The sequence below is a fragment of the Macaca fascicularis genome, chromosome 19 (genome assembly GCF_037993035.2).
Source record: "Macaca fascicularis isolate 582-1 chromosome 19, T2T-MFA8v1.1".
NCBI classification, from domain to species: domain Eukaryota; kingdom Metazoa; phylum Chordata; class Mammalia; order Primates; family Cercopithecidae; genus Macaca; species Macaca fascicularis.
The window spans coordinates 18051784-18070465 of record NC_088393.1 but is presented as its reverse complement, the minus strand read 5'-3'; the positions used below and the strand labels follow the sequence as shown (position 1 = coordinate 18070465).

Genomic DNA, 18682 nt, shown 5'->3' with positions numbered 1-18682 from the left:
GGAACAAGCATCCATCTCCTCTAGGGACAGAATAGCTTTTGTTTGATGGCCTTGGAGCAGAGACGGGTATTCAATCTCCCCCTGCCACCAACTGGTTTGTGACAGGTAGTCAGGTAGCTACTTCGCGCCTCTAGCTTGGGCCCCTCACCGTTGCTGGGTCGGGGTGGAGGCCGCAGTCAGGAGCTCCACTGGCCAGCGGTCATTAACTCTGAGAGGCACTTCCTTCCCAAACCAGGCCCTGCGAAGCCTGCGTTTCTTCCATCTGCGACATGGAGGTCAGAGTGGGCCTGACCGCAGGGTCGCTGGGGATTCCACGGAAGCTGTCCCCACCCGCAGGACCGGGAGGTACATGCCAAGTCTCCCATCACAGAAAGAAGAGAGGCCACAGCCAAGTGTAGTCATGGTTTATTTCTGACGCAGCTGAATCTAGGGAAGGGCGGGCTGGGCTGAGTGGGGGAATGTGTCGGCGATGAGGCTAGAACTCCACCTTGCAGGCCGGGAAGGCGTCATCCTGCATGGACACCATGCTGTTGCTGCCCAACACCGTGATGCCCAGCGCCTGGTGCCGGGCGTGCGTCTCTGCGTACCACGTATGCATGGCCACTGAGTCGAAGGTGGGAATCAGGGTCACCTGCAGGTTGGGGGGGGGTGTGGGGAGGATGGACCACCAGTAAGGGGGGTGCCCCTTGTCCTTCTGGCCTGGGTCCCAAGTCGCCTTCCTTTCCTGGCATTTGAGACCCCTCCAGGCTTCTCCCTGATCTTCTGTGCTCCACCTTGAGGTCTGCACTGGGTGGTCAGCCTGTCTATGAGGTCTCTGCTCCTCCCAACCAGCACCCAAAGAGCCTTCTCAGCACACAGGAGATGGAGCTCCTCCTCGGCAAGGCCTTCCTTGGCCTAAGACCCCCTCTACTCACTTGGATCTCCCCCTGCTCCTTGAACACACCAACCTCTTTCCTACCTCTGGGCCTTTGCCTGGGTCATGCACCCTACAGGGACGCTCCTTTGAAGCCAGCCTAGCAGCTGTGAGAGGGCAGGGGCCATGGTGTGAGGCGGTCCTCCCTCTGCCCACACGCGCCTCGCCCTGCAGGGCTTGGTTTCAGTCTCTCAGCTTCATGCAGCCATGGGGGAGGGTTCTCAGCCGCACAGACACCACCCAGCCCACCTATTCCATCCCAACTAATTCTCACAGCGGAACAATGGTTAAGTGACAAGGTGTCTGGGGAAGGGATAGAACGACGAGGCTTCACAAGGCCCTGCGTCCTCCCCCAGGCTTCCAGCACAGCCGATGAGGACGGTGACACGACACAATCAGAGTCCAAAGAGACCCCTAAGGGCTGAGATGTGTGAGACTTCCATATTTGCCCCCATTGCCCTGTGGCCTGGGGGACACAGCTTAGTCTCTGAGGGTCGAGGGTGGTTTTCCCCACCTGTGCTAACTACACTCACCACCAGAGGCCCTGGGGTGACACGCACCTGCAGGTCTCGGTCCCAATGCTGCTTGCTGGCCAGCAGTGCGTCCAGGACGGCTCGCATGCCCTCCTCCTTGCGCTGGTCCTGGCCACTGATGACGTAGCAGAGCGCACGCACGCGCTGGAAGAACTCCTCATCCACCAGGTGGGCGCTGCTCCCACTGGGCAGGTAGGCCAGGTCCAGGTAGACCGGGGACTTGGGTGGGGCGGCCGATGCCCCGGGCCGGCTGCTGGCTGACCCTGCGGGCAGGGGGATGGGGAGGAAGGGATGAGTTCCTGGGGTTGGGGAGGGGCTGAGGCTCCGAACTGCACCACTCAGAGCAGCTCCCTCCTCAGCAGGAGGCCTGATCTCAGAGTTTTCTGGGGAGCCCTGGTGCACTCATGACTCCAGTGAATCTTATTTTAAGAAATGGGGTCGCCGGGCGCGGTGGCTCACGCCTGTAATCCCAGCACTTTGGGAGGCCGAGACGGGCGGATCACGAGGTCAGGAGATCGAGACCATCCTGGCTAACACGGTGAAACCCCGTCTCTATTAAGAAATACAAAAAACTAGCCGGGCGAGGTGGCGGGCGCCTGTAGTCCCAGCTACTTGGGAGGCTGAGGCCGGAGAATGGCGTAAACCCGGGAGGCGGAGCTTGCAGTGACCTGAGATCCGGCCACTGCACTCCAGCCTGGGTGACAGAGCGAGACTCCGTCTCAAAAAAAAAAAAAAAGAAATGGGGTCTCGCTATGCTGCCCAGGCTCGTCTCAAACTCCTGGGCTCAAGTGATCCTCCTGCCTCAGCCTTCCAAGTAACTGGGACTACAGGTGCAGGTCACCACGCCTTGACTCCAGTGACTCTTCACTCACTCTACAAACACCACCGGCCACCCTTCTGTGCCAAGAGCCTGACTCATCCCCAGCCAGTCCCTGGACATAGACATCCCCAGGGTCAGGGGGCGAGTGGGTGGCAATCAGGGAATGCTTCCTGGAAGAGGGTTTAAGAGTTTGAGCCCTGAAAGCAGCCAGTGCCTGGGCCACCCTGCTGCTTCTGCAGCATCTGTCTGGCTCAAGGGGTATTTAACAGAACCTCCTGGGCACCAGGCCCTGAAACAGGGCTGTGACCCAGACAGACAGAATCCCCGCCCCAAGGGTGATGGGGAGCCAGGGTAGGTGGACAGAGCCTTGAGAGGCGGGTCCAAGATCAGTGTGGGTGCTGGATGGGGATGAGACAGCTCGGGGGGCCTTGTCCAAACCCTGACCGTAGGGCCAAAGGGAACAAGGCCACCAGCCCCGGGCAAGTGAATGATCAACGGAATCAAAGGATACGGCCGGGTCTTGGGCACGAGAAGTCTGCCAGACCCTGCATCTTACAATCACAGCTGCTGCCCAGCTCAGAGGGTAAGAATACTAACCCCTGTCTGTACACCAACAAATGCATACCCTCAAACGAAATGGACACACTCCTAGAAACGCAAAAACTACCAAGACACAATCACAAAAAAATAGAAAATCAGCATATACCTGTAGCTAGCAAAGAGAACGAATCAGTAACTTACAACCTCCCAACAAAGAAAAGCCCTGGGGAAGCCACCAAACATTTAGAGAACTAACATCAGCCTCTCTCAAACTTTTCCAAGGAACTAAAGAGGAAGGAACACTTCCTAACTCATTTCGTAAGACCAGAACTGTCTTGATACCAAAGCCAGGCACACATATTTAATTCTACAAGAAAATGACAGTTCAATAGCCTTTATGAACAATAATGTAAAAAATCAGGCCTGGTGCCATGGCTCATGCCTGTAATCCCAGCACTTTGAGAGGCTTGAGGCTGGCAGATCACTTGAGGTCAGGAGTTCCAGACCAGCCTGGCCAACATGGTGAAACCCTGTCTCTTACTAAAACTACAAAAATTAGCTGGGCGTGGTGACAGGCGCCTGTAATCCCAGCTACTTGGGAGGCACAGGCAGAAGAATTGCTTGAACCCGGGAGGTGGAGGTTGCAGTGAGCTGAGATTGCACCACTGCACCCAGCCTGGGCGACAGAGCGAGACTCCATCTCAAAAAATAATAATAGCCGGGCGCGGTGGCTCACGCCTGTAATCCCAGCACTTTGGGAGGCCGAGGCGGGCGGATCACAAGGTCAGGAGATCGAGACCACAGTGAAACCCCATCTCTATTAAAACATACAAAAAATTAGCCAGGTGCCATGGCGGGCACCTGTAGTCCCAGCTAGTCCGGACGCTGAGGCAGGAGAATGGCGTGAACCCGGGAGACAGAGCTTGCAGTGAGCTGAGATCGCGCCACTGCACTCCAGCCTGGGGGACAGAGTGAGACTCCGTCTCAAAAAAAAAGAAAAAAAAAGTAATAATAATAATAAAAAATGAATTCAAGGCCGGGCGCGGTGGCTCAAGCCTGTAATCCCAGCACTTTGGGAGGCCGAGACGGGCGGATCACGAGGTCAGGAGATCGAGACCATCCTGGCTAACACGGTGAAACCCCGTCTCTACTAAAAAATACAAAAAACTAGCCAGGTGCAGTGGCGGGCGCCTGTAGTCCCAGGTACTCGGGAGGCTGAGGCAGGAGAATGGCGTGAACCCGGAGGCGGAGCTTGCAGTGAGCTGAGATCCGGCCACTGCACTCCAGCCTGCGCGGCAGAGCGAGACTCCGTCTCACAAAAAAAAAAAAAAAAAAAAATTAATTCAGCAAAGAAGCAAGATACAAAGTCCACAGACAAAACGCAGTTGAATTTCTTTTTTTTTTTTTTGTTAGACGGGGTCTCACTCTGTCACCCAGGCTGGAGTGCAGTGGTGTGATCTCGGCTCACTGCAAGCTCCGCTTCCCAGGTTCACACCATTCTCCTGCCTCAGCCTCCTGAGTAGCTGGGACTACAGGCGCCCGCCACCACACCTGGCTAATTTTTTGTATTTTTAGTAGAGATGGGGTTTCACCGTGTTAGCCAGGATGGTCTCGATCTCCTGACCTCGTGATCCGCCTGCCTCGGCCTCCTGAAGTGCTGGGATTACTGGCGTGAACCACCGTGCCTGGCCACGCAGTTGAATTTCTATACGTGAACAATGAACAATGTGAAAATGAAACTAAACAATCATGAAACAGAAGAATCAAGATAGAGAACTCACACTTCCTGATTTCAAAACTTACTACAAAGCTACAGTAGTTAAAACAGTGTGATACTGACATAAAGACAGACATATAGACCAATGAAATAGAACAGAGAGGCCCGGAAATAAGTCATCACATGTTTAGTCAAATGATCTTCAACAAGGGTTCCAAATATTCAAAGGGGAAAGGACAGTCTTTTCAACAAATGGTGCTGGGAAAGCCGGGCCTCCACATACAAGAGAATGACGCTGGATCTTTTCATCACATACAAAAATTACCTCCAAATGGACCTCAATGTGAAAAGGAAAATTGTAAAACTCCTGGAAGAAAACATGGGGTAGAAGCTTCTCAATGTTGGATTTGACTAGGCACGGTGGCTTAGGCCTATACTCCTACTATTACTTTGGGAGGCCGAGGCAGGCAGATCATTTGAGTTCAGGAGTTTGAAATCAGCCTGGCCAACATGGTGAAACCCTATCTCTACTAAAAATACAAAACAATTAGCTGGGTGTGGTGGTGGGTGCTTGTAATCCCAGCTACTCAGGAAGGCTGAGGCAAGAGAATCGCTTGAACCCAGGAGGCGGAGGTTGCAGTGAGCCGAGATCGCGCCCCCACACTCCAGGCTGGGAAATAGAGCGAGACTCATCTGAAAAAAAAAAAAAAAAAAAAAAAGAAAAGAAAAATAAATGGGATGTGGTAATCATTTATTGGGTCTGACATCAAAAGTGCAGGCAGCAAAAGAAAAAAATAGACAAAATGAACTTCGTATTTAAAACTTTTGTGCATCGGCCGGGCGCGGTGGCTCAAGCCTGTAATCCCAGCACTTTGGGAGGCCGAGACGGGCGGATCACGAGGTCAGGAGATCGAGACCATCCTGGCTAACACGGTGAAACCCCGTCTCTACTAAAAAGTACAAAAAACCAGCCGGGCGAGGTGGCGGGCGCCTGTAGTCCCAGCTACTCGGGAGGCTGAGGCAGGAGAATGGCGTAAACCCGGGAGGCGGAGCTTGTAGTGAGCTGAGATCTGGCCACTGCACTCCAGCCTGGGCGACAGAGCGAGACTCCGTCTCAAAAAAAAAAAAAAAAAACTTTTGTGCATCAAAGGGCACTAGCAAAAGAATAAAAAGACAACTCACAAAATGGGAGGAAATATTTGCAAGCCATGTATCTGCTACAGGATTAATGTCCAGAATGATTTAAAAAACTCCTAAAACTCAGCAACGGAAAAGAACTCAATTTAAAAATGGGCAAAGGGGGTTAGGCATGGTGGCTCACGCCTGTAATCCCAACACTTTGGGAGGCCAAGGCAAGAGGATCGCCTGAGGCTGGGAGTCCAAGATCAGTCTGGGCTAAAGACGGAGTGAGACTCCATCTTTACAAAACATTAAAAAATTAGCCAGGCACCACGGCATGCACCGTGTAGTCCCAGCTACTTGGGAGGCTGAGCTGGGAGGATCACTTGAGTCCAGGAAGTTGAGGCTATAATGAGCTGTCTGCACTACACTGCAGCATAGGTGACAGATTGAGACCCTGTCTCTAAAAAGCAAAATAAAATTTAAAAATGAGCAAAGGAATTGAATAGACATTTCTCCAAAGAAGACAGACAAATGGCCAATAGGCATATGAAAAGATGCTCAACATCACTAGTCATTAGGGACACGAAAATCAAAACCACAATGAGATCCCACCTCACACCCATTAGACTGACTAGTGTCAGGCAGCTGCTGTGGAAAAGTCTGGCAGTTCATCTAAAATTAAACATTGAGGCGGGCGTGGTGGCTTATGCCTATTATCCCAAAACTTTGGGAGGCTGAGGCCAAAGGATCACTTGAGCTCAGGGGTTCAAGACCAGCCAGGACAACATAGTGAGACCCCAGTGCTATGGAAAAATTTAAAAATTAGCTGGGCATAGGCTTGGCGCAGTGGCTCACGCCTGTAATCCCAGTACTTTGGGTGGCCAAGGTGGAAAGATCACGAGGTCAGGAGTTCAAGATCAGCCTGGCCAGCATGGTGCAACCTTGTCTCTACTAAAAATGCAAAAATTAGCCGGGTATAGTGGCGCGTGCCTGTAATCCCAGCTGCTTGGGAGGCTGAGGGAGGAGAATCGCTTGACCCCGGGAGGTGGAGGTTGCAGTGAGGTGAGATTGCACCACTGCCTGGCAACAGAGCGAGACTCTCTCAAAAAAAAAAAAAAAAAAAAAATTAGCTGGGCGTTATTGTGCGTGTCTGTGGTCCCCGCTGTTCAGGAGGTTGAGGTGGGAGGGTTGCTTGAACCCGGGAGGTGGAGGCTGCAGTGAGCCATGTTTGTGCCACTGCACTCCAGCCTGGATGACAGAGTGAGACTCTCAGGAAAAAAAAAAAAAAACCCAAGGAAAAAACAGCACAGCAGGCCAGAGACCCTCTCCTCCACAAGGCCTGCTTAAAACGTAAGCCTTTGGCTGGTGTCTGGGAACTTGGATCTTAGGAAGAGGGTTCCCACCATTCCCTGTCTGAGAGGGGCTCCCTATGCCTGGACTGGACCACACACCTGATTTCTCCTTTTTGGGGAGTCTAGAGTGTGAGTGCCAGGCAAGGGAGGCCTATGTAATGGCCCAATAGCAACCCGGGCATGCTGTCTCTAATGAGCTCCATGAGGGACACATTGTTACAACTTGCTACTGGATAAATGCAGCCTGTGGTGTGCAGCCCTACTGGGAGAGGATTCTGGAAACTTCTTCCTTTGGACTTCACCCTATGTGCCTTTTCTCTTTACTGATTTTGCTCTGCTATGAGTGCAACCATAGGCCGCGTCCTCCTAACCGATCAGTTACATAAAATACGCTATTTAAATTTTCAAATGGGCCGGGTACAGCAGCTTATGCCTGCAATCCCAGCACTTTGGGAGGCCGACCAGGTGGATCACAAGGTCAGGAGATCAAGCCCATCCTGGCTAACACGGTGAAACCCCATCTGTAGTAAAAATACAAAAAACTAGCCGGGCGTGGTGGCGGGTGCCTGTAGACTTAGCTACTCGGGAGGCTAAGGCAGGAGAATGGCGTGAACCCGGGAGGCGGAGCTTGCAGTGAGCCAAGATCACGCCACTGCACTCCAGCCTGGGCGACAGAGTGAGACTCCATCTCAAAAAAAAAATTTTTTTTTTTTCAAATGTTTCATTTTACTCATTGTGGCTTCTAGAAACCCACAATTGGCATACATGCTCACCTGTCCAGGCACCTCAGAATGGCAAGTGCTTCAACACTGAGGTCAGTTTCCATTTCACAGGAGAAACTGAGCCCCAGAGAGGGTGGGCATGGCTGAGGTCACACAATTACGAACAAGAGGACTTGGCTGGGCGTGGTGGCTCACGCCTGTAATCCCAGCACCTTGGGAGGCCAAGGTGGACAGATCACCTGAGGTCCGGAGTTTGAGACCAGCCTGGCCAACATGGTGAAACCAAGACTCTACTAAAAATACAAAAATTAGCCAGGCGTGGTGGCTCGCACCTGTAATCCCACCTACTCGGGAGGCTGAGGCAGGAGAATCATTTGAACCCAGAAGGCAGAGGTTGCAGTGAACCAAGACCGTGCCATTGCACTCCAGCCTGGGCAACAAGAGCGAAACTCTGTCTCAAAAAGAAAAAAGAACAGGAGAACTGGCAGGGCACCGTGGCTCATGCCAGTAATCCCAGCACTTTGGGAGGCTGAGGTGGGCACACAGCTTGAGGCCAGGAGTTTGAAATCAGCCTGGGCAACATAGTAAGACCCTATCTCTACCAAAAAGTTTAAAATTAGGCAGGCGTGGTGGCCGTGCCAGTAGTCTCAGCTACTGGAGAGGCTGAACTGGGAGGGTGGCTGGAGCCCCAGAGTTCGAGGCTGCAGTAAGCTGTGATTTCGCCACTGCACTCCAGCCCAGGAGACAGAGTGAGACCATCTCTTTTAAAAAAAAACGGAAAAAGTAAAAACAGGAGGAAGAGCTATGCTCTCTCCAGCCTAAGCAGCTGCTAACCCAGCCCAGGGCCCCAGTTCCAGCACTCACCCGACGGGCCTCGAGTGGCAGTCTTGGGGGTTGAGGACTTTCTGGACAGGGGTGCCCGGCCTCCCTTCTCACTGGGCTCACTCCGGGCACTGAGTGGTCGGCTGGCACGGTCCCCACCAGCAAGTCCCTTGGTTTTGGCAGCAGCCAGTGGAGTGGCTTTGGGGGCGGCAGCACGTGAGTTGGGGCGAGCCAGGGGCTTCCGGGTGCGGCTGACGTTCTCCGTCTGCCGCGCTGTCTTGGGGGGCAGCATCTCGGGGTCCACCATGCAGATGCTGGATGGGTCAGGCAGTGGCGGGGGAACCTTGAGGGGGTCAGGCAAAGGGTCGTGGCGAGGGACTCCGAAGCCCTCTGTGTCGTCGTCTGAGTCTGCGGCACCGGGGGCCAGGGGCACGGGGTCCGAGTCAGACAGGGTGGGCAGGGACTCACTGACCGATGTAGGGGGCGTCTCCTCGGCCCCCAGCCCACCTGCCCGTTCCTGTGACCGGGCACTGCTGTCATTCGAGCTGCCGGGGGACGCAGGTGCCGGTGCCATGGGCACCGCCTTGCGATGTTCAAACTCACAGGGTGACACCAGGCACAGGTCCACATCGTGTGGGGAGGCCGAGCGCCGTGCCCGGGGGCCACGCAGTGGGAGGCTCAGCCCAGCCTCACTGGTGGGGGCGGATGGCGGCAGTACCTGCTCAAAGGACACGGACAGGGACTCGTCCACCTCGGTAGAGTGCGGGGAGCCCACCTCTGCGGGCAGTGACGGCGTGGTCACCGTGGGTGTGGTCACTGTGGGTGAGGCGTCGGGCCCCGCCTCGCCGCCCCGCAGTGGGCTCAGTGACAGCCGCCCGCTACCCTCCGCGGGGCTCCGGCGGGACTCAGGGGAGGGTGTGCGTGGCCTTGGGAAAGAGTTGGCGGCCAAAGGCAGCTCCAGCGCCTTCTCCTCCCCGGCTGGGATTGGCCCCAGCTCCAGGCTGGGCGTGGCCACCAGCTGGGAGGCCGGGGAGCCGCAGGCCGCAATGGGGGAGCTGGCTTCTCCACATCGGAGGCTGGGCGGGCTGCGGGGTCCATTTGCTACCTGCGGGAAGCCAGACTGGGATGTGCTGGGCGCTGTGCTGGGTGCTTTGCGGGTCTTGGGTGCCGCCTGGGCACCTGTCTTCTTGAGGTTGGGCACAGAAGAGGCTGCCCGGCGCACCTCCCGTGGCTGGGTCCGGGAAACACTCGGTTTAGGGTCTTTCTTCAACTCTCGGGGGATCCTGGCTTCTTTCTCAGCCTTGCGCGGTGCCTCAGCCCGTGCTGGCTCCTTGCGGGTCACCCCAGGGCGCTCCTGGCCAGGTCTAGGGTGGGTGGCCAATAGGCCCTCTCTCTTCGAGCTGTCCCGGGAGCCCACGCTCTCTTTGCTCTCAGCTCGCCGCGGCCCCTCCAGGTCCTGGGGCGTCACCACGGGCTCTCGCAGGAACCTCAAGTGCTGCAGGCGGACCAGGCCGTCCAGGAGGCAGGCGGGCGGGGTGCAGCCAGGGAACAGCACGCGCACCACCTTCTCGCCAGGGCCCGCGGGGTGCCACACCAGCAGGGCGCACACGGAGGCCAGCGTGCGCTCGGTGCCGGCGGAGGGCGGGTGCAGCACGTACATGTCCAGCCGGCCCACGCCCATCTTCTCGAAGAGCACAGTGGGCTTGGCTGGCACCGGGCCGCGGCTGAGTGGCAGGGGCGTGATGCCCAGCTGCGCCAAGAGGCTCAGCGCCAGCTCCGCCTCATCCTCGCCGCGCGCCAGCCGCGACGCGGCCTCGCAGGCGTTGAAGAACACGACCCCCAGGTTGGGGGAGATGAGCCTGCGCAGCCTGTCGTCCCAGGAGCCCCCACCAGCAGCCACCTCGGAGCGCTCCGCCAGTTTGCGCCGCAGCAGGCTGTTGAGGCCGGGGAGGCTATCGGCGCCAGGGTGGGTCACCAGCACGGCATCCACGCGGTCCAGGTGCCGCACCAGCTTCCAGAAACTGGACTTGGGGTTTGAGCCACCGTTGACCAGCACGGTGAAGCCATTGACGGCGAAGAAGGCGGCATCCCCGAGGCCTCCGGGGAAGATGTAGCAGCAGGGCCGGCCCAGCCTGAGGAAGCCCCCGGAGGTCGGGGGCTCCAGCAGCTCGAAGGGGGACGGCGGCTCCAGAGACTCAGCCACGTACTCCAAGAACTCGCACAGGCCCTCGGAGTTGGGCAGCTGCGCCGGGGGGTTCAGCCGCAGCTGGAGCCGGAGCGCCCCCTGTAGGCCGGACACAGCAGGTGCCAGCTGGGCCCAGTCACCAAAGGTGGGGCAGGTGATGGTGAGTATGGGCGGCTGCGCAGGTGAGGGCGTGGTGGCCAGGATGTCCCGGATCTGTATGGAGGGGGAGTGGTAAGGGACCACCTAAAGCTAGTGGGAAGGAACCACCTAGAGGGGGAATGGTAAGGGACCACCGTGGCAACACCCAGCCCAGTGGGAAACCTGGGCGAGGATACCCTCAGCCTTCCCCCACCCCGAGGCCTGCTCCTCAGCACCCTCCCGCCAAAACCCAACCCTCTCCAGCGCCACGAGGCTCTCTGGTCTGGCCTCACCTCCTGCCTCTCCTTCCCCGTCAAATGCCTCCCTGCCCCAGGGCCTTTACACTCACCGTTCTCTCCTCCCAGGGCACAGCTTCCTCCAAGGAGACCCTCCACGGCCCACCTCTGTCTACTGAACCTTTTCTCATCACTTTTAAGTGCCCCACTCCAGTGTGAACATGTGGTTTGCCAGAGACTTTTGCCCACGTGTCCTGCCCAGACTGTGGGCACCAGAAAGACCCATTTGGCTCCATCCCACATCAGGACTTTGGGACATCAGCTGCTCTACAGACCCAGCTCACACCACACCCTTTCCGGGCAATGGGACTAACCCTGGACAGCCAGGAGGCACGTGTCACCACTGCCACCCTACAGAGGAGGGGGAGACCAGGTCATGGAAAACAGCAGGTCGCTGGGGCCACACAGCCCGATGCAGACAAGCCAGGATTGAGCTGGGAAAGTGGGGGATGGCAAAGGGGTGGCTTACCTCTCTGTCCTTCAGGACCTGGAGGAAGTGGTGAGGCGAAAAGCCCCCTGTCTGTAGCAGCAGCTCCCCTGTCTCCTCCAGGCAGGGCCCAGCCAACACCAGTAGCTTGTGAGAGGCAGGGTCCAACAGAAGGTTCCGGAGCTGAGGGAGGGGTGAGCACTAAAGGCCCCGTTCTGCGCAGTGACGTATCCAGCAGTCCTCTTTGGGGTGGCCTCGAGTTGATACATAACCACCCCTCTCCTGCCCTCACCCCACAGCCAGCCCAGTGCTCAACTAGCTATGAGGGCAGTCTCCAGGTCTCCTGCTGGGCCCTGGAGCAACTCTAGCAAACTCCTATTCATCTTACAAAGCCCAACTCTGATGTCCCTTCCTTCTAAAGGCACTCACTGCCCTTTCTGGGCTCTCTCTAGTCCACCTCTCCCTCCAGCCCAGCCCTGATGCCACAGGGCTGGGGGCGTCTGTGTCTCGCTCTGTCTCCTAAAGACTGAGAGTTCCTCAAGGGAATAAAAGGGAAAAGTTCTGATCCAAGGAATCAACCTGTAAGAAAGTGTGCAGTGGGATGCCCCAGGGCTCTGTCTGGGTCATCTTCCTGATGTATAATTGGTGGAATACAGATGGCCACAAGCCGTTTAGTATTAGTGAGTCAATTCAGACAACTCCTGGGGCCTAGCCGGAGGGAACCCACGGGACGCAAACCTCAGTCTGCTCTGGCCTTCCGGGCTCCAGACCCACGCTGTCCTGGGCCCTAGGCTGGGAGTGCTTACTCCCTCCCTCCCAAACCCAGGCTTTTCTGCTCCCACCCCAGAGGAGGGAAGAAGCAGAGGCTGGAGCCACGGGGAAGGCTTCGTGGGCGAGGAAGTGTGGTGCCGGGTGTCTCGAGAGGATCTGGGGCAGCATGAAGACAAGGACACGAGACAGGAAGACAGAGACGGCATGGGTCCCAGCAGCCCGCCCCCTCCAGGATGTCAGCCATTCCCTACCTCATCACACAGGGACTTGTCTGATGGGTTCAGGAGGACCAGGGTCTCCAGGCTGTCTCCACGGTGGTGCAGGCTCCGCTGGCCTGTGGGGGAATCAGGCCATCCTGGAGTCAAATCCTGCCTCCCCGTGTGACCCTCAGGGAACACGAACCCCTCTGGGAACCCACCCAGGGAACATACGGAGATTAAGAGGCGCACGGCAGAGAACCAGGCAAGAAAGAGAAACTCAACCACCCCGGCTGGCCTAAGAGAGGCAGTAACCAGAGGGCCCCATCATGAGCAGGGCCTGGTTTGCAGCTGTCACCCCTGTGGGTGATGCCACCGTTACACTCCTTTTTTTTTTTTGAGACGGAGTCTTGCTCTGTGCAGTGGAAGCTGGAGTGCAGTAGTGCAATCTCAGCTCACTGCAAGCTCCGCTCTTCCTCCCAGGTTCATGCCATTCTCCTGCCTCAGCCTCCCGAGTAGCTGAGACTACAGGTCCCCGCCACCACATCCAGCTAATTTTTTGTATTTTTAGTAGAGACGGGGTTTCACCGTGTTAGCCAGGATGGTCTCGATCTCCTGACCCGGTGATCCGCCCACCTTGGCCTCCCAAAGTCCCAAAGTGCTGGGATTACAGGCGTAAGCCACTGTGCCCAGCCCTTCTTTTTTTTTGTTTTTTTTTTTGAGGCGGAGTTTTGCTCTTGTTGCCCAGGCAATGGTACAACCTCAGCTCACTGAAACCTCCGCCTCCTGGGTTCAAGCAATTCTCCTGCCTCAGCCTCCCAAGTAGCTGGGATTACAGGCACACGCCACCACGCCCCACTCATTTTTTGAATTCTTAGTAGAGACGGGGTTTTACCATGTGGGTCAGGCTGGTCTCAAACTCCTGACCTCAGGTGATCCGCTTGCCTCGTCCTCCCACAGTGCTGGGATTACAAGATTGATCCACTGCACCCGCCCAGCCACATTTATTATTTTTTTATTTTATTTTATTTTTTTGAGACGGAGTCTCGCTCTGTCACCCAGGCTGGAGTGCAGTGGCCGGATCTCAGCTCACTGTAAGCTCCGCCTCTCGGGTTCATGCCATTCTCCGGCCTCAGCCTCCCAAGTAGCTGGGACTACAGGCGCCCGCCACCTCGCCCGGCTAGTTTTTTGTATTTCTTAATAGAGACGGGGTTTCACCGTGTTAGCCAGACGGTCTCGATCTCCTGACCTCGTGATCCGCCCGTCTCGGCCTCCCAAAGTGCTGGGATTACAGGCTTGAGCCACCGCGCCCGGCCCACATTTATTTTTTAGACAGAGCCAGAGCTCGAGGAGGGCCAATGAGGGCAATCCTGGACCAGGGTATATCCGGAGCAAAGGCCCTGAGGCAGGACTCAGCTAGGGGTGGGGCAGCATAAGGGCCTGGGCTGAAGTGGGACTGTTTCTGGGATCCTGACCCTGCTCTGTCCCCCAGGGCCTATCTGTGTTTTAAACATCCGTACTGAGAGAAGGCTGGCAAGGAACCAGAGCCAGGGGAGGGCCAGTGAGGGCCAACTCGGACCAGGGTACAGCACGAGCCAAGGCCCTGAGGCAGGACTGAACTGTAAACAAGGCTGAGTCTGGAGAGGCAAAGACCCTCTGGTATTGCCAGCCCTTATCACATTTAGCTTGCTTTCTTTCCTTCTTTTCCCTTTTCTCTCTCTTTCTCTCTCTCTCACCTCTATCACATTGAGCTTTCTCTTTCTCTCCCTCCCTCTCTCTCCCCCTCCCTCCCTCTCTCTCTCATTTTTTTTTAGATGGAGTCTCCCTCTATTGCCCAGGCTGAAGTGTAGTGGCGTGATCTCGGCTCACTGCAACCTCCGCCTCCTGAGTTCAAGCAATTCTCCAGCCTCAGCCTCCCAAGTAGCTGGGGTTATAGGCGCTTGCCACCACACCTGGCTAATTTTTGTATTTTTAGTAGAGACGGAGTTTCACCATACTGGTCAGGCTGGTCTCGAACTCCTGACCTCAGGTGATCCACCCACTTCAGCCTTCCAAAGTTCTGGGATTACAGGCGTGAGCCACCGTGCCAGGTCTAACTTTATTTTTTGAGACAGGGTCTCGCTCTGTTGCCCAGACTGAAGTGCAGTGGCACAAATCTTAGCTCACAGGAGCCTCTGCCTCCTGGGTTCAAGCGATCCTCCCTCCTCGGGCTCCTGAGTAGCTGGGACTACAGGCATGCACCACCAGGCCCACCTTGTTTTTGTATTATCAGTAGAGACAGGGTTTCGCCATGTTGCCCTGGCTGGTTTTAAACTCCTGACCTCAAACAGTCCTCCCACCTTGACCTCCCAAAGTGTTGGGATTACAGGCGAGAGCCACCCCACCCAGCCTTAGCACGCTTTTTGCCACACACGGATATTGCCCCATTCAGGTGGGGAAATCAAGGCATAGAGAGGGGAAGCGGCCACAAAGGTCGCACACAGCAGACAGGATTTCCAGCTCCACTTTCTGCTCCATGAAGTGTCAGGAAGCCACAAGGACCCACTGGGACAATGAGATGACGGACACTTCCTTCCTCTCCAGCAGCCGCTGGGAGGTGACTCAAGAGACCATCAAGAGCAGGGGGCAGCTGCAGGCAAACCCAAGCCCTGCCTGCCTGCCTGCTGCCCTGCTCACACTGGGTCACCCCAGAAGGGAGCCTCCTGCTGAGTTGGGCCATCCTTGATCTCACTCCTTTTCAGTTCCCTACCTACTGTATACCCAGCCCTGTGGCTGTGAACCAAGTTCAGTCCCTGCCTGCAAGGGGGCCCACACTCCATCTTCCAGGGCCTCCTCAGTGCCCCCTCCACCTTCTAGATGGTTTTTTTTTGGGGGGGGGGATAGAGTCCCTCCCACTCTGTCACTCAGGCCGGAGTACAGTGGCACAATCTCAGCCCACTGTAAACTCTGCCTCCTGGGTTCAAGTGATCCTCCCACCTCAGCCTCCCAAGTAGCTGGGATTACAGGTGCCTGCCACCACGCCCAGTTAATTTTTGTATTTTTAGTAGAGACAGGGTTCCTCCATGTTGGCCAGGTTAGTCTTGAACTAACCTCAAGTGATCCACCCACCGTGGCCTCCCAAAGTGCTGGGATCAGAGGCATGAGCCACCGTGCCCAGTCCATTCTAGATGTTCTGTCCACTGCCGGGTCTTGGCTGGGGCGCTTCCCTCCCACTGGACATACCAGTCATAGCATTTATCATTAAAAAACTCCCTCCTCAGAGAGCTCCCTGCCTCTTCCCCCTTCAGTACCAGTTTCCTCATCTGTCAATCGGGGACAAAAATACCAGTTCCTGCATTGTGGGTTACTGAGGACTGAAGGGGTTATCACTAGGTCAGGGCTTACATTTGAAAGGTCTCAGCTGTATTACTACTGTTGTTATTTACAGCTGCACCCCACCCCCCATGCCTGGCACACGGCTGGCACTTGCCCAGTGAACAAGAGGTAGGGAGCAGCCAGGGGGACCCCAGCCTCACCTTTCACAATACTGGAGAAGGTGGCAGAGTGTCGGGACACAAAGACCTTGAGCTGTTCATCGAGGTTGCAGATGCCAGGATCGACATCCCAAGACCGGATGCCTGGTGAGAAGGAGGGATCAAGGCGGGAGTTCAGCCAGGCCTCCCAGCTCCCAGAATATTTGAATAATGAGCACCCCGTGGGTGGGGAGCGCCCCAGCCTCCTCCCTTCACTCACAGCTTGAAGACTCAAAAGTACCCAACACCTTCAGGTCTCACTGCAGCTGAGCCAGGGCACCCAGAGCACACCTCATCATTTTACAGGCAAGATTCATCAGCAACAAAGCCTCCACCTCCTCCATCTCCACCTCCTCGCTGCTCCTATGCCCTGTCAGACCCATTTCCACTCGCCGCCCTTGCAACAGCTGTTCCCCCTGCCTGGAAGCCCATCCCCCTGCCGCCCCCACCTGTTCCTACTGGCCAAGGGCCCTTCCCCCTCAGCACCTTCGGGTGCTAAGACTGACTGTCCTCGCAGTCCCTTGCAGCCTTCTGATGCCTCCTGACACCATGTGAGCTGGAAGCTTCTTCCATCTCCTCACTGGCTTTGGGTCCATCCCCCCACCAGACCTGTGCTGGCAGGGCTGAACCTGTCTATCATCCCGGCCATATCCCTGTGCCCACTGCCCAAAGGCCTGGCGCATAACAGGTGCTCACTAAACACTCCTCAAGCACATGAACCGAGGTGCGTGTTCCTGTCCCATTTTACACGCAATGAAACGCGCAGGTCCAGATGCTCCGTGGAATGGGGGATGAACACCCATCTCCACCCACGGGCGCATCACGCCCGCCAGTCCCACTGTGCCAGTACCACTGTGCCAAGTGGCTGCAGGTGAACCTGGCAGGTGCACCTATGACTCAACTACCTAGGTGCCAAATGCCCAGGGCAGGCCGCACCCGCCCACACCCCAATTAGCAGCTCCTTGTGCGGCAACAGAAAGCGGGCCCCGGGGCTCCTGGCCCAGCCTCCCCCATATCTGCTTCTCCCTCCGGGAGATCTCTAAGCTGCTAAGACCTAGAGATCCAAAGCGACTCCAAGCCCTCCCCCCGGGCGGGCCAATCAGGAGAGAAGCGGAGCCGTGGTCCAACTGCACGGGTCCCCAGGCCCAGGCCCGTGTCCCCTCCCCGATCTTCACCCGGAGTTGGGGCGGGGCAGCCCTGCCCCAGCCCAGGCCCCGATGCCACTTCCTCCACGGGCACCCACAGGAACCCGCCTTTGCTCGCGTTGTGCGCCTAACGGTGAAGGGGACCCAACCCCGGGCCCGCGACCCCCGCCCCGGAGCCCGGGCCCCGCCGCAGCCGCCCCACCCCCCCGGCCCCGGGCCCAGACGCGCGAACGTGTCCGCCTCCCGGGCTCCCGCACGCCCCCGGGCCAGCCCGACCTCGTTCGAGCTCCTCCAGGACGTAGGTGAGGAGCCCCGGGCTGCCGAACTCGCTGCCCACCACGAGGAGCAGCGAGCTCGGGGCCGCTGCAAGCCCAGACCCAGTTACCGCCGCCATCTTCGGGCCGCCCCGGCGTTCTCAGCGCCCGCCCCGCAGGCCCCGCCTCTTAAAGGGGCCGCACCGGAAGGCCTGAAGACCCCGCCCGGAACCACCCCTTCCCCGCCCCTTTTTGTCGACCACCTACAGGCCCTTTGAGGTCGTGGAGAGCAGGGAATGCGGGGCCTAAAGGGGTTGGCGGACTCCCGGGTGTCCGCTTGGGAGCCGCCTCTCCCAAGTGACCATTCATTCATTCACTTTTTTTTTTAATTGAACAAGCTTTGATCGCGTGCCTGGTGCATGTGGATCAGAATTCCTGCCCCCCAGGAACTCACATCACATGACAGTAGGCCGGATCAGAACCTGGCGCCTATGGATGGTCCCAGCTCTCTAGGTCAGGACTTGAACAGAGAAAAGAGCTCTATCTTGTAGGTAGGGCTTTAAGGGATGTGTAGGAGTTTGCCTTGTGTGGGTGGTGGGGCAAGAGCACCTGAGGCAGAAGTTTACAGCACGTGCAAAGTTTTAGAGGTAAGAAAGTACATGTGTGTTTGGGACACAACCGAAGCACTCTGGGCCTGCCTGGAACAGGGCAACAGTTATTCTGCACCTCCCGTGCGCCAAGCATTTTATTGCATTAGCTCATTACATACAAGCACAAAGCGATGAGGTAGGCACAGTTACTGTGGTCACTTTCAGAGGAAAGGAGAGGAAATTGAGATTTGGAGGGATGAAGTCACCAAGCCTGTCTAAGTGGTAGAGCAGGTTTGAACCCAAGTGGGTCTTACTCTCGATCCAGCCTATGCAAGGGACTGCCTGTGTTGCACACTTGGATACCTCTCTCCCCCCAGATAATCCCCTTTAGCCCTTTTATTTTATTTTATTTTATTTTGTTTTATTGAGATGGAGTCTCATTCTACTGCCCAGGCTGTAGTGCAGTGGCACGATATCAGCTCACTGCAACCTCTGCCTCCTGTGTTTAAGTAATTCCCTTGCCTCAGCCTCCCAAGTAGCTGGGATTATAGGCGCCCACCACCATAACCTGCTAATTGTTGTATTTTAGTAGAGATGGGGTTTCACCATGTTGGCCAGGCTGGTCT

At 56.6% G+C, this 18682-nt stretch overlaps 1 protein-coding gene across 3 annotated transcripts; it reads right to left on the bottom strand.

Annotated features, from left to right (window-relative positions):
• Positions 1 to 389: 389 nt before the first annotated feature.
• On the bottom strand, positions 390 to 17629 carry MAP1S (microtubule associated protein 1S). 3 transcript variants are annotated; one of them, XM_074026349.1, is made up of 7 exons: positions 17489 to 17629; positions 16071 to 16172; positions 12610 to 12692; positions 11214 to 11770; positions 8584 to 10939; positions 1474 to 1709; positions 390 to 631 (listed from the first exon to the last, which is right to left on the bottom strand). In XM_074026349.1, the coding sequence occupies exons 4-7, from the start codon at positions 11394 to 11396 to the stop codon at positions 476 to 478; spliced, it is 2931 nt and encodes a 976-aa protein (XP_073882450.1). In that variant the 5' UTR covers positions 11397 to 11770; positions 12610 to 12692; positions 16071 to 16172; positions 17489 to 17629; the 3' UTR covers positions 390 to 475. The 3 variants fall into 3 exon arrangements, with proteins under 3 accessions (XP_073882450.1, XP_073882449.1, XP_065391267.1); XM_074026348.1 differs by having other exon boundaries at positions 11630 to 11770; XM_065535195.1 differs by having other exon boundaries at positions 390 to 637; positions 1480 to 1709; positions 11630 to 11770.
• Positions 17630 to 18682: the final 1053 nt, after the last annotated feature.

Coding starts and splice junctions, on each gene's coding strand:
- MAP1S (XM_074026348.1), bottom strand. CDS start 17,606: ATGGCGGCGGTAACTGGGTCTGGGCTTGCAGCGGCCCCGAGCTCGCTG. Junction 16,173..17,488: donor CCTGGAGGAGCTCGAACGAG/GTCGGGCTGGCC, acceptor CCTTCTCACCAG/GCATCCGGTCTTGGGATGTC. Junction 12,693..16,070: donor CTTCTCCAGTATTGTGAAAG/GTGAGGCTGGGG, acceptor ATTCCCCCACAG/GCCAGCGGAGCCTGCACCAC.